Here is a 14,208-nt window from a genome sequence, read left to right on the forward strand (position 1 = left end):
CTCTCTCTCTCTCTCTCACACACACACACACACACACACACACACACACACACACACACACATAAATAAGATAAAGTCTTAAAACAACAATGAAAATGTACAGCCTTGCTCTGCTACTGGACATGAAGAACAAAGGAAGTCTCAACACAAAACATCAGTCTTCTATTCACAAACCCAAGCTCTCAAAATTTTGCAGACAGACAAACACAAAGCAACATCAGGACAAACAGACAGGCACATCTGAAATTATGTGACAGCTTTACCTAAACTGTGACCAGCAACGGAGACCTTTCCTTTGAAGTTTGGGTTGCGACTCAAAAAGAGCGAGTGCAGTCTGTTTATCTCCACTCCCACTTTCTCCACGATTGACTGGCAGTAGGTAGGACTGTTGTAAAACAGAACATCTAGCAGAGTCTCATTAGTAAAGTGCCGAAACCGACCAATACTTGGCAAAGTGATTTTCTTGATATTCCTGTTTTGAAAGGAAAAACAAAGTTACTGTCAGTATTTACCTTCAACCTCCGGATTTTTAACAGTTTAGATTTTTTTATTTCTGAAAAAAAAAAACAGTACAAAGGTATAGATTATATATTAATTAGTACAATCAACTTGAACATGTCACAGGCTAATTTTTACATAGAAAAGCCTACTGTCCCATTTTCTTTTGACTAACTGAAAATCTGGATGCCTGACAAAAACTGGGGCTGGCAGAGACACAGTTAGAATATGGAAGGAGTTACCTGAAACAAAAACTCTTAAGCATTCACAGAGGAAGCAAGCACCTCACAGCACAGTCCAATGTGGCCGAACGCTGACCATAGGGCTAGCTTTGTTAAAGCATGTGCCCCAACACATCACAGTAATCACTAACTGGAAGCATGTTTTAACCATGTATGGCAGCATAAATATTATTTGGACCTGTGGTTCTGAAATGGGAGCATTCTGTCACAGTGCCTGGAGAGTGCTGCTAGCACTCAGTGGCTTGACACTAGGGTGTTCAATGGCCTACCATTAACAGCTTTCTGTATTCCCCACCAAGAAACTACAAATCTAAATCCCAAATAGGTCATTTTTTGCCCCATGGCAGACATTTGGCAAATTCTGGTCACATGTTTGGCTATCACGCGGTTGTTAACTAGACAAGAATGCCGCTGAGCATTCACAACAGGCCCCCTAACCACAGCAGATCAAGAGGGCGTTTTAAAGCCAGCTGCAGAGCCAGAGTGTTTCACCACACCTGGGAATCTGAGTTCAATTTCTAACACCAAAAATAAGCTGTCTAAAATTTCCTAGATCCTCTTAACATATTTATAGTACAGCTAGCATTTCATCACATCAGAGCAAGATAGCATTAACATAAAGAACCTTATCTGCTCAAGTTGGAATAAGCCAGTTTGCATTACAGTTTCAATTTGCCTCTAATTTTAACTACTCTGAAAAAACGTGCTATCAAAATCTACAAACCTGTCAACACCTGTGGCGTGCCCACCCAGGGCACTATGCCAGTGAACTGGAAGGAACTCCACTCTGCTCACTTTCCCATCGTCTACAGACTTCTTGAAGTGTGTCTGCAGCAACTTGAGAGAAACCACCCTAAAATCATCCACTAAAAAAAAAGAAAAATCAAGAGGTAAATTATCTTAGCTTGGTAGCTAATTAATTAACTGAAGTGTGCTGGCATTTGTATAAAGATACATAGATATACACTTTTAAATGATGATGAGATAGTAAATGAGCAAACACTCAACTGTTAGAAAGTCTTTTAAATTTCATTATTTTTGAGGCCTAAAAAAATTAGTTTAACCACCTCTATAGCGTAAGGCCAGAAGACTGGAATCAAACTCCCTCCTCAGCATCAGGTTCCAGAACCAACTAATTGTGACAGTAGAGCACTTAACTCAGCTAGCACTGGACAGAACAGTGGCACAGCCACGCCCAGAGGTATATTTGTGAGGGACACAACACATGCAATACCAAGTATCCGGTAAATGCAAACTATTATTACAGACAAAAGTCTTTACATTCCCAGCCCAACTAAGAATGGTCGGTCGTTCACAGGTCCTTAAACAGCTTCTCAGAGGACTCCCCATGTGTCAGCTCAGTGCACAGGAGCTCCATGCTGCTGCAAGTGCTCAGGCAGGAAGGCTGTCTGCCAAAACGGTGAAATGATTCTCATAATACCTTCTAATTCCTCAGGATCCAGGATTGTATGCCATAAGAGCGGATCAAACACAAACTAATACTTCCTCCTGACCACAGAAATATCCTCTTATACCTCTCAGCCACAAGTACACAGCTAGGAACTATCATAAAAATGAATCCTAAAGAGCCTCTATCAGTACCCAGATTCTTCTGTGAAATGTGACTTGCACTTACCACACTCAATAATGCTTCTAAAGCGCAAGTCACACACCGGTCCAATGCCATGCACCATGAACACCAAGTGGTCAACTTGAGGCATTTCCCCTAGTAAAAATAAACAAATGGTCAAAATTATCATCATCATCTCCTCTCTGTCTCTGTCTCTGTCTCTGTCTCTCTGTCTCTCTCTCTCTCTCTCTCTCTCTCTCTCACACACACACACACACACACACACACACACACACACAAAGCTGAGAATTTGGTATTGTTAATTAAATTGCTAAATTCTCGATACCCCTTTTATCATAAACTAGCAAAAGAATTTGGAGGCAGAGGCAGGCGAATCTCTGTGAGTTCAAGGCTAGCCTAGTCTACAGAGTGAGTTCTAGGACAGCCAGGCTGCACAAGAGAAAACCTGTCTCAAAAAACAAAACAAAACAAAACCTAGCCAAAGAAATCCATTATCCTTCCAAGCAAATATCCCTCGTTGCCCTGTATCAAATTAGAATAATTTGTCTACCTTACCAAATAACAGTAAACTAAATGGAAAGGTCAAGGAAACAGGATGTTCTTCACAAACCTATGGACCCACCATAATGTGTGATCTTTTCAGAATTCCACAGGAATGGGATGAAGATGTAGCTCAGTACTATAGTGTGTGCATGAACATGGTCCTGAGCTCAGGCAAACAAAAACAAAAACCTCCCTTGTCTGACGGCGCAAACCTTTAATCCTAGTACTCAGGAGACAGAGGCAGGTGGATCTCTGTGAGATTGAGGCCAGTCTGGTCTACAGAATGAGTTCCAGTACAGCCAGGGCTACATGGAGAAACCTTGTCTCAAAGAATAAAACCCTCTCCAGAGCCCTAAGCCTGACATGGATAAGCAATCTGCCAATATGAAACCTTAAAATCTTTGTTCCCAAAGTCCTTCTCTTTAATTCAAAAATGTTCTAGGAGGGCCAGGCATGGTCCTGCATACCTTCAGTCCCATTACTCTGGAGGCAGAAGCAGGTAGATCTCTGAGTTGGAGGCTTGCCTGGTCTACATAGCAAGTTCAAAGCCAATCGGGGCTATGCATTGTGACCCTGTCTCCAAACAAAACAAAACAAAAACCTCTGGGAGTATGGTTTGAATGAGAATGGCCACCATAGACTCATATATTTAAATGTTTAGTCACCAGGAGTGGAACTCTTTAGGAAGGATTGATTGGGAGGTATGGCTTTGGCAGGGGTGAGGGGATGGAGGAGGTGGTGTCACTGAGAGTGGACTCTGAGGTTTCAAAAGCACACACCAAGCCCAGTCACTCTCTTGACCTCTGGAATAGGAGCTAAAGCTCTCAGCTACTTCTCCAGCTCCACGCCCGCCTACCCGCCTGCCCGCTGTCATGTTCCTCATCATGATGACAATGGGCTAACCCTCTGAAACTGAAAGCAAGCCCCCATAAATAATTCAAAACCTTTTCATACAAAGATAAAAATGAGCCGAACATGGTGGTTCACACTTTTAATCCCAGCACTTGGGAGGCAGAGGCAGGCAGAGCTCAGAATTCCAGGACAGTCAGGACTACATAGTGAGACCTGTCTCAAAACAAAGAGGGAGAAATGTAAGGCTGATAGCTCGGTGGTTCAAAGTGCTTGTCACTCTGGAAGAGGACCCAGGTTCGGTTCCCAACACCACATGGCAGCTCACAACCAACCCTAACTCCCAGGGGATCTGACTTCTTCTTCTTCTGACCTCTGTGGGCACCAGGCACACACATGGCACATGAACATATATGCAGGCTAAACACTCACACTTGTAAAGATAAATAAATCTAAAATTAAAAACGGAACAATAATAAGAAAAAAGATAGAAATGTGACTAACATATTTGGCTGAATTCTGCGCACTCTGGCAGTAGTTCTAGTAATTGCTTCTTTTCGTAGTGAACGATGACACTAACAGAGCAGCCCCAACAGACCTTCTCCTAAGCAAACTAAACATACCATCAGGAATTTCATCGAGGCTGTCGTCAATTCCACGCTTTACAACTCTAGGCCTTGTCTGTCCGTCTTGTGTCGTCCCCCACTCATCTGGTACTGAAGAAGGCTGGAACTGGACAATAACCTTCAAGACACAAGACAAGGCTCATTAACAAAATTATTTCCCACTGTACGCTAAGCAGTATTTGGGGGGTGGGGTCTCACTACACATCCCCTGACTGGCCTGGAACTTGTTATCTAGACAAAGTTAAACCAGAACCTGCAGCCATCCTCCTGCCTCTGCCTCCCATGTGCTGGGATTACAGGCATGTACCACTAAGCCTACTTCAAACTAATGTGTTTAACATGAACACTTCTGTGCTTCACAGTATAAATGGTTATAAATGAAGTAGAACTGTTCCCCAAGCAAATTCCGTAAAGGTCCTGCTTCTATAAACTATCAAAACTAAACATATCATTACTTCCAATGCTTATGCTAGAAAATCATACGCAGAAATCAAAAGTAGTATATATTGATTTTTTTTTTTCCTTGAGTTTGATTCTCAGTATCACGAGAATGGGAGGGAGTTATAAATGTGTGTGTGTGTGTGTGTGTGTGTGTGTGTGTGTGTGTGTGTGTGTGTGTATGCATGCATGCATGCATGCACCTGTGTATAGATACAAGATTTAATAGAATAGACATCACCATTGGATGGGGGTAGGGGTCTGGATGAGGGGGTGGGGATAGGAACAGGAGGGATCAGGTGGGGGAGGATGGAGGGATAGAGTACTGGGAGAGACAACTAGAATCAGGGAGCATCTCTGGGATAAGCTAGAAACCTAGTGCAATGGAAATTCCCAGCAATCTATGAGGATGATGACCCTAACTAAGACTCCTAGCAATGGGGGATACAGAACCTGAACCGGCCATCTCCTATAACAGGCAAGACTTCCAGTGGAGGAACTGGGATACCAGCCCAGCCATAAAACCTTCGATCTACAATTTGTCCTGCCTACAAGATGTGCTGGGGTTAAAGGTGGCATAGAAATTTTAAGAGTGATCAACCAATGACTGGCCCAACTTGAGACCCATGCCATGAGAGTGAGCTAACCCCTGAGGGCCAGGACCCAGAGGCGGGACAGTCCAGAGACCTAGGATAGAACCAAACATGACTGGCCCAAAAAAAAAAAAAAAAAAAAGTCACTGAAATGATTACTAATGATATTCGGCTATACTCATAGACTGATGCCTGGCCCAGCTGTTATCAGAGAGGCATTACCCAGCAACTGATAGAAACAGATACAGAGACCCATAGCCAAACATTAGGCATAGCTTGGGGAATCCTGCAGAAATGGGGGAGGAATGACTGTAGGAGCCTCTTTGGTCAAGGACACCACAAGAAAACCCACAGCATCAACTTACCTGAGCTCATAGGAACTCACAGAGACTAAACCTACAACTAGAGGCCCTGCATGGGACTGACCTAGGCCCGCTGCATATAAATTACAAGTGTGCAGCTTGACCTTCCTGTAGGACTCCCAACAGTAGTAGCAGGGGCTGTCTCTGACTCTGTTGCCTGCTTTTAAGACCCTTTCCTCCCACTGGATTACCTCATCCAGCCTTAATAGCAGAGGAGGTGACTAGTCTTACTGTAACTTGATATACCATGACTGGCTGATAGCCATGGGGGGCCTTCCCTTTTCTGAAGAGTAACAGAGGAAGAGGAGTGGACTGGGGGTGGAGAGGGGCTGGAAGAAGAGGAGGGAGGGGAAACTATGGTTGGGACACAAAAACAAAAATAAATAAAGAGGAAAAAAATCCACATATAACTTTGACTCTCCAAAAACTTAACTACTTAAAAACAAAAACACAAACAAAAAACAAAAAAAAAAATTTTGTTTAATTGTGGTAAAGTCATTGTGGTGGCACATGTCTTTAATCCCAGCACTCCAGAGGCAGAGGCAGGTGGATCTCTGTGAGTTTGAGGCTAGCCTGATCTACAAAGAGAGTTCCAAGGCAGCTAGGACTGTTACACAGAGAAGCCCTGTCTAAGAAAAGATAAAAATTAAAATTAAAAAAATAAGAATCCCAGCAGGAAGGCAGAGGCAGGTCAATCTCTGAGTTCAAGCCCAGCCTGGTCTAGCCAGAGCTACACAGAGAAACTCTGTCTCAAAAACACGAAACAAAATAATAACAACAACAACATTTCTACACACCTATTGGCTTACAAATTGCTTCCCCCAGCTGCTCTCACAACCAAGGGCAGAGCAACAGAGAGCAGACAGCATGCGAAGCCTTGACTATTTTCTCTGGCCCTGTGTACAGAGTCGGCTTCATCAACAAGTGAAAAGACGCACCAAGCTTCTTCTAAGGTGATTCTCAGTGTCAGTAACATGTCACCAAACAGAAATTTCATGAGAAAAAGTTGAATTTCCACGATTCATAATTAAATCATTCCAAATACACTCGCCAGGCATGTTGGTTTGGGCCTTTAAGATAGCAAAGGCAGGTGGGTCTCCGTGAGTTTGAAACCAGCCTGTTCTGCATAGTGAGTTCCAGGACAGCAGGGCTACATAGAGACCCCATCTCAAAAAATAAATAGATTAAAAACTAAAATTAAAAGTAATACATTTCTTACAAAGAAATCCCTGCAAAACCACTAAAATGAAATGTTATCACACATACAGCAGCATACCCTTTCAGGGAGGCCTCCCACCATCTCAGACAGCGTCTCCCTCACCTTTGGGTTGTGCATAACGATGGTCTCTCCACTTGGAAACTCCAATCTGCGGTGCCACTGATTCGTGGTGACAGCTTTTTTATACTCGGCCTGCAGTGACAAAACAACACATAATCCAGTCAGTCAATCTCATCACATCAAGACACGTGTGAGGAGGAGGAGGGGAACTCTGCTGCCAAGGCAGCCGCAAGAGCACGTCTGGCTTACTGGGTACCGTACTTTCTAGCCTCTGACAAAAACTGCTCCTGTATTTGCTCTCACACTCCTAAGTGACATCTCCACTCCATGGGGAAGATAAAGGAGGTGGAGACAGAGTATCTGTTTCCTAGGGCTGAACAAGCTGAGTGCCATAAAATTAACTTACTGTCTCATGGTTCTTGAGGCTACCACTCCAAAATCAAGGGACAGCAGGACACCAATCCCTATGAAACCTGCACTGGACGCCCTCCTAACTACCCGTGGTGCTACAATCAAGGGCACTCCTTGTCATAAGCCTAACTCTGCCTCTATCAAACCCCAGCAATCTATCTGAACTATCTGTCTTGTTTATTATACATGAAGACACCCACTATATGGGGTGAGGGCCCACCCAACTCAAGTAACTTCACCTTAACCAATTTCATCTGCAACAACCTAGTTCCTCACAAAGGTGCACTCATGGGTACTGGGGGTTAGTACTTCATCAGTATTTTGTGGTAGAGGGGAAGGGGACACAGTAAATCTCTCAAGGACTCTGAGAAGACAGCTCTGACGCTGAGACTGGGAATGTACACACATGGCATTTAGCTCTACTCCTGAGGGCACTTTTGTTTTTAATGTGTGTGAGTGTTTTGCCTGTGTGTATGTATGTGTACCATGTGCACACCTGATGTCCTCAGAAGTCAGAAGAAGGTGTCAGAAGCCCTGGAACTGGAGTTACCAATAGTTATTAGCTGCCATGTGAGTGCTGGAAACCAACCCTGAGTCCTCTAGCAGCCAGAGCTCTTAACCACTGAGCCACCTCTACAGCAATCTCTGCATCTTTTTTTTTTGGGGGGGGGGGGGCGGGTCTCAAGCTTGCTATATAGACCAGGCTGGCCTCTCACTCAAGAGATCTACTTGCCTCTACCTCCCAGTTGATGGAATTAAAGGCACAGGCTACCATACCCAGTCAATTTTTAAGCTCTTTTTTTATAATTTTCCTCCATGAAGGTCACTTTGGGATGGGTGGGAAATAATCTTGCTATAACCTTGAATTCCTGGGCCTAGCAGCTCATATCACTGTGTCCAACTTATCTTTTCCCTCCTCAAAATACTGGAAATCAAATCCAGGGCCCTTGCACATACTAGGCAGACATTCTACACTCAATTACAAGCCCTAACCCTCAACGAATATCTTTTACTGGATTTTCTTCTACAAACCTTGTAGTTTTCTTGGCATTACAAAAAGTATCATCTATTACTGTTTCTAACTATTGCACAGTAATGCTGCTAATTTACACTGGCTGATTTTACACAGTCACTCTCAGTTTTTATATTGGGCTAATGGTATTTCTAAAGGTTCACCTGGTTTTCTTTTCTTTTTTGGGGGGGGGGGTTCTGTTTTTTTTGGGGGGGGTGGGTTTCGAGACAGGGTTTCTCTGTGTGGCTTTGGTGCTTTTCCTAGAACTTGATATGTAGCCCAGGCTGGCCTCAAACTCAGAGATCTGCCTGCCTCTGCCTCCCGAGTGCTGGGATTAAAGGTGTGCGCCACCGCCGCCCGGCTGGTTCACCTGGTTTTCTACAGATAGTGTCATTACCAAATCAACCGACACCGCTGTCCTTGTCCTGGTACTCAGATGGGACAGGGTCATCTACACCACAGAGTCATATGCATCACCTGTCTCTTACTTCCCACCCTCCTTTGCCTCCTCCAATGCCGTGGAAGCGTGGCCTCATGCTGACGGGCAGGACTTGGATAGCTCCCCAGCCTGGAGCCCATGTCACCCACACACAATATCATCATCACAGTTAAAAGAAAGTGCTTACTCTGCTTTCAGATGCTCATACTTGAACACTGCACTTTTAGCTTCAAACTAAAAAGCCTGAAACATTTGACTTTGGGATATTACAACTACAGTAGGACCATACCTGAAATTACCAACAATTATAGTATATCTTTAGTTACTTGCTTGTTTAGATTCAAAATTAAGCTCTAGGAATTAGCACCCTTTTACATATTTCCCCTTATTCGACTAACTAAAATTATACTTCAAGGGCCATCCAGAAAGCTCAGTGGGCAAAGGCACTTGCTGTCAAGCCTAAAGACCTGAGTTCAATCCCAGGACCCACATGGTAGAAGGAAAAGAACCAACTCCAGCATGTTCTCTGACCTCCAGTCACATACCACAGTGAGAACACACACACACACACATAAATGCCATAAAACTGTTTCAAAAATTATGATTTAAGAGATTGTTAGCCAGGCGGTGGTGGCGCACGCCTTTAATCCCAGCACTCGGGAGGCAGAGCCAGGCGGATCTCTGTGAGTTTGAGGCCAGCTTGGGCTACAGAGCAAGTTCCAGGAAAGGCTCCAAAGCTATACAGAGAAACCCTGTCTTGAAAAACAAAAACAAAAAAGAAAAGAAAAAAAGAGAGAGAGAGATTGTCTTTATAGACTGGTTCTGGTTCCAGCCCAGGCAGTCCTCAAACTCATGAATGATGAGATTACAGTCAATTGCTGCCATGCCTGGTCTCCACCTAAATTTGTTTGAAGGCTTGATATGAGCACCTCAGTAGATGTGGAGTGCCCCCACCCCATACAGTCTTAATCTTGACACTGGGTTGTGCTGCATGCAGCACTTCCTGAATGATGAGACAATCTCTTTTGTGACCAGGATCAAGAGAGGCCACCGTGTAAATAAAGCCATCTCCACTGTGAGTGGTGTCACAGAAGCCTCCTGCATACATGCCTATGTTTCATAAAAAAAAAAAAGTATAAAGAAGTAAAACGTTCATACCTCTAGTTTTTCACTGAACTCCTCTGTATAGGGAATGAATCTGCTATCTGTGTCCCCCTTGTAAAACCAAGTACAGCGTCTCACTTCAGCTGGCTCCTCTTCCCAGTACACAGACTTCCTCATGCGGTCATAGAGGTAGACATCATAACGCCCTCCATCCGTGCCCAGAACCACACTTTCAGGATCTGGCTGCACTAGGAACCAAAGAGGACATTTTGCCCTAATGTTACCAGGCACATTTGAAGATGCAAATAACATTAACAATAACATTCATGATGCTATTAGTCAAATAAAAACACAAGATAATCTGTATTACTCAAAATTATGACATATATTTATTTGTTTATTTTTGAGGCAGAGTCTCACTCTGTAGCCCAGGCTGACCTCAACCTCCCAAAAGCCCTCCTGCTCCAGTCTCCCAAGTACCGAGATCACAGGGGTGAGCCTGCATGCAGCATGGCTCTCCTGTCTCCCATGCACTGAGATCACAGGGGTGAGCCTGCATGCAGCACGGCTCTCCTGTCTCCCATGTACTGAGATCACAGGGGTGAGCCTCCATGCAGCACGGCTCTCCTGTCTCCCATGCACTGAGATCACAGGGGTGAGCCTCCATGCAGCATGGCTCTCCTGTCTCCCATGCACTGAGATCACACGGTGAGCCTCCATGCAGCACGGCTCTCCAGTCTCCCATGCACTGAGATCACAGGGGTGAGCCTCCATGCAGCATGGCTCTCCTGTCTCCCATGCACTGAGATCACACGGTGAGCCTCCATGCAGCACGGCTCTCCTGTCTCCCATGCACTGAGATCACAGGGGTGAGCCTCCATGCAGCACGGCTCTCCTGTCTCCCATGCACTGAGATCACAGGGGTGAGCCTCCATGCAGCACGGCTCTCCTGTCTCCCATGCACTGAGATCACAGGGGTGAGCCGCCATGCAGCACGGCTCTCCTGTCTCCCATGTACTGAGATCACAGGGGTGAGCCTCCATGCAGCACGGCTCTCCTGTCTCCCATGCACTGAGATCACAGGGGTGAGCCTCCATGCAGCATGGCTCTCCAGTCTCCATGTACTGAGATCACACAGTGAGCCTCCATGCAGCACGGCTCTCCTGTCTCCCATGCACTGAGATCACACGGTGAGCCTCCATGCAGCACGGCTCTCCTGTCTCCCATGCACTGAGATCACACGGTGAGCCTCCATGCAGCATGGCTCTCCAGTCTCCATGTACTGAGATCACACAGTGAGCCTCCATGCAGCACGGCTCTTCTTGAGTAGAAAGAAAGAGCCAGGGCAGGCTTTAAAAACACAATCATGAAATAACTGAAATAGTTCACGATTTTTTTTTTTTTTTTTAATCAAACCAGATGTACTGCCATTCACCTGTAATCTCAGCACTTGGGTATGGAGTCAGGAGGATTATGAGTTCCTGGCTAATTTTGGCCAGCCTGGGCTGAATGAGATCTCATTTCAAAAGTAAAACAAAGCAATAACATCAATGTACCGCAATGTTCCATGAGGTACATTGCTAGAAAATACTGACTGATATTTAAGTCTCATAATCAAAAATATCAAGATAAAGAATCATATTTGTATGCTGCAAGACTTCTCAGGGCCTTAAGATACACCTGTGTAGCATCTCTCTCAAGGGGTACACATGAGAATAATTATTTCCAAAACTCATCTGACCTCAGGACAGTTTTTTCACAGAGCATTTCATAAACTGAGTTCCACAGGAAATATTTGATGTCCTATAACTACAAATGAATAGGGGAAATAAAGCTAAAACCTGAATGATGTAAGAACTGTACTTCTCTGATTTAAAACAACTTTTTGGTTGTTTTGTTTCACTGAGACAGGGTCTAACCATGTAGCCTTGGCTGGTCTAGACCTCACTAGGGAGACCAGGCTGGCCTCAAACTAACAGAGATCTGCAGTCCTAAGTGCTGGGATGAAAAGCGTGTGGCACTGTGCCCAGCAAAAACAAAAGAAATTGCTAAACTATTTATTTAAATTCTTTGTTCAATAATTGGGGATACACATGAATTAGTACTACCATCTTAAAGTGGGGTCTGTAGACCTACACAGATTAAGGAATCTGACAGGTGCAAAAAGTAAGCCATGGAAACTCTTCATCTTTTCTCTTCCTCAAATGAGATGAAATAATGCAAGATGGGTGGGTACTTACCTGAATTATAGATCTCTTCAAGATTCAAAGAGTCAAGCACACTAAAAGGCATCCATAGTTGTTTATATTCCACCTCCTTGCAGTAAAACCAGTGAGGCTGAACAGGTTCATACTGATTCTGAAGTACAAAAGGAGCTGGCCCCTGGACATGGGGTCCTGCTGGTCTGGCAGGTACCTGCTGCTGTGCTGGTGACTGCATTGATGGAGGGAGCTGAAGGGAACAAGGTTAAAACCATCACATGTGCCCAAAAGACATTCTGTAACTGCTTCGAACTCCAACTGACATCAATAATAACTGCCCGACATGTATTTCTAGGTAACTAATGTCATATCTAGTGTAATAAAACCTCAAATTAGTTGCAAAGTACACTAGACTTCTGCACACTAATGGCAAACTGACACCCACCAATGTCTCCCATATTTTTTAAATTTTTTTGCTGTTTTTTGGTTTTGTTTGTTTGTTTTTGAGACAGGGTTTCTCTATGTAGCCTTGGCTGTCCTGGAACTCAACTCTGTAGACCAGGCTGGCCTTGACCTCACAGAGATCCACCTGCCTCTGCCTCCTGAGTGCTGGGATAAAAGGCATGCGACACCACTGCCTGGAAACTTCTAAATTTTTAATAAATTTGTTTTTAAATTTTTTTCACACAATATATTATCATATTCTTTCCCTTTCCTGGGTCCTCCCAAGTCCCCAATCACCCAACTTCATAGCCTTTCTCTCTTAAAAAAAAAAAAAAATCCCCAAATAAACAACAACAACAAAAAAAAAGCACACACAAAAAACCATGGAGTTCACTTTGTGTTGGCCAGCTACTCCTGAGCACGAGGCCTGCCCTGGAGTGTAGCTGATATATATATACCCAGTGTCACTCCACTGAAGAAAACTGCCTTTCCCTCTCCCAGCAGCTATCAAGCACAAACAGCTTCTTGGTCAGGGGTGGAATTTTGTGCCCACTTCTTCTCAGTGCTGGGATTTTGTGTGGCTTGAACTTGTGCAGCATGCACAAGACCTGCATGGGTCCCATAATTTTTTAAATCTTTACAACACCCATACTTCTTGACCCAGCAATTCCATTTCTAAGTATGTAAATATGCAAATGTTAATCTAACAAACGCACGCACACACAAATTTGATTGCCTACAACCAAACTCTATAAACATTAAATAGTGGAAGAATCAGTTTTAGTCCCTGTAACTGAGCGTGTTCACTAACTAGTATAAATAAGACTAGAAGCTGGCAGTCTATTAAAACGGCCTCGCTGGGCATGGTGGCGCACACTTTTAATCCCAGCACTCGGGAGGCAGAGGCAGGCGGATCTCTGTGAGTTCGAAGCCAACCTGGTCTACAGAGTGAGTTCCAGGACAGCCAGGGCTACACAGAGAAACCCTGTCTCAAAAAAAAAAGACTACATTGCCTCAATTCTCACATGTCCATAGATAACCTTAACTGATATTATACACTAAAATCTGAGAATACTAGCATGTACCTAGGCAATTAAAAATCAACCATGACTCCAGTAAATAGGTGATATAAACTTGAATATGAACCATTTGATAGCTGCCTCAAAACAAATGTATGTATTTTTTAATTTACTTATTTGTGTGGGCATGCTTGCACCATAGCCAAGTGTGGAAGTCAGGGGACAATTTGTAGGAGTCAGTTCTCTCCTTCCACTGTATGGGCCCTGGGGATCTAAATCAGGTCCTCAGGCTTCGTGGCAAGTGCCTTTACCCTGAGCCATCTTGCTAGCCTCCAATTAGCTACTTTTAAAAGATGGTTTACTCCGAAGCATGCAGTTTACAAAGAATAGCCTTTGTGACATACACCTATAATACCAATTACTTAGGGCTGAGGTAGGAGGATTAAGAGTTTGAGGCCAAACAAAGCAATTTAGCAAGATCCTGTCTCAAAATTAAAAGGTGAACTGGCGGTATAGCTCAATGGGAATTCTTTCCTACCATATTTATTGCCCTGGTT

General features: G+C 44.1%; 1 protein-coding gene across 2 annotated transcripts in view; it reads right to left on the reverse strand.

Annotated features, from left to right (window-relative positions):
* Sec23ip (SEC23 interacting protein) overlaps positions 1-14,208 on the reverse strand; it is a 42,556-nt gene that overhangs the window by 20,440 nt on the left and 7,908 nt on the right. For both annotated transcript variants that reach the window (XM_052762970.1, XM_052762969.1), the window contains exons 3-9: positions 12,228-12,438; positions 10,042-10,235; positions 7,064-7,153; positions 4,347-4,467; positions 2,377-2,466; positions 1,465-1,606; positions 264-472 (exon numbers count right to left, since the gene is read on the reverse strand). In XM_052762970.1, the coding sequence (XP_052618930.1) occupies positions 264-472; positions 1,465-1,606; positions 2,377-2,466; positions 4,347-4,467; positions 7,064-7,153; positions 10,042-10,235; positions 12,228-12,438 (1,057 nt within the window). The remainder of the gene's footprint in view (positions 1-263; positions 473-1,464; positions 1,607-2,376; positions 2,467-4,346; positions 4,468-7,063; positions 7,154-10,041; positions 10,236-12,227; positions 12,439-14,208) is intronic.

Source organism: Peromyscus californicus, unplaced genomic scaffold, assembly GCF_007827085.1.
Source record: "Peromyscus californicus insignis strain IS unplaced genomic scaffold, ASM782708v3 Scaffold_4__1_contigs__length_199733344, whole genome shotgun sequence".
In the NCBI taxonomy this organism is placed as follows: Eukaryota; Metazoa; Chordata; class Mammalia; order Rodentia; family Cricetidae; genus Peromyscus; species Peromyscus californicus.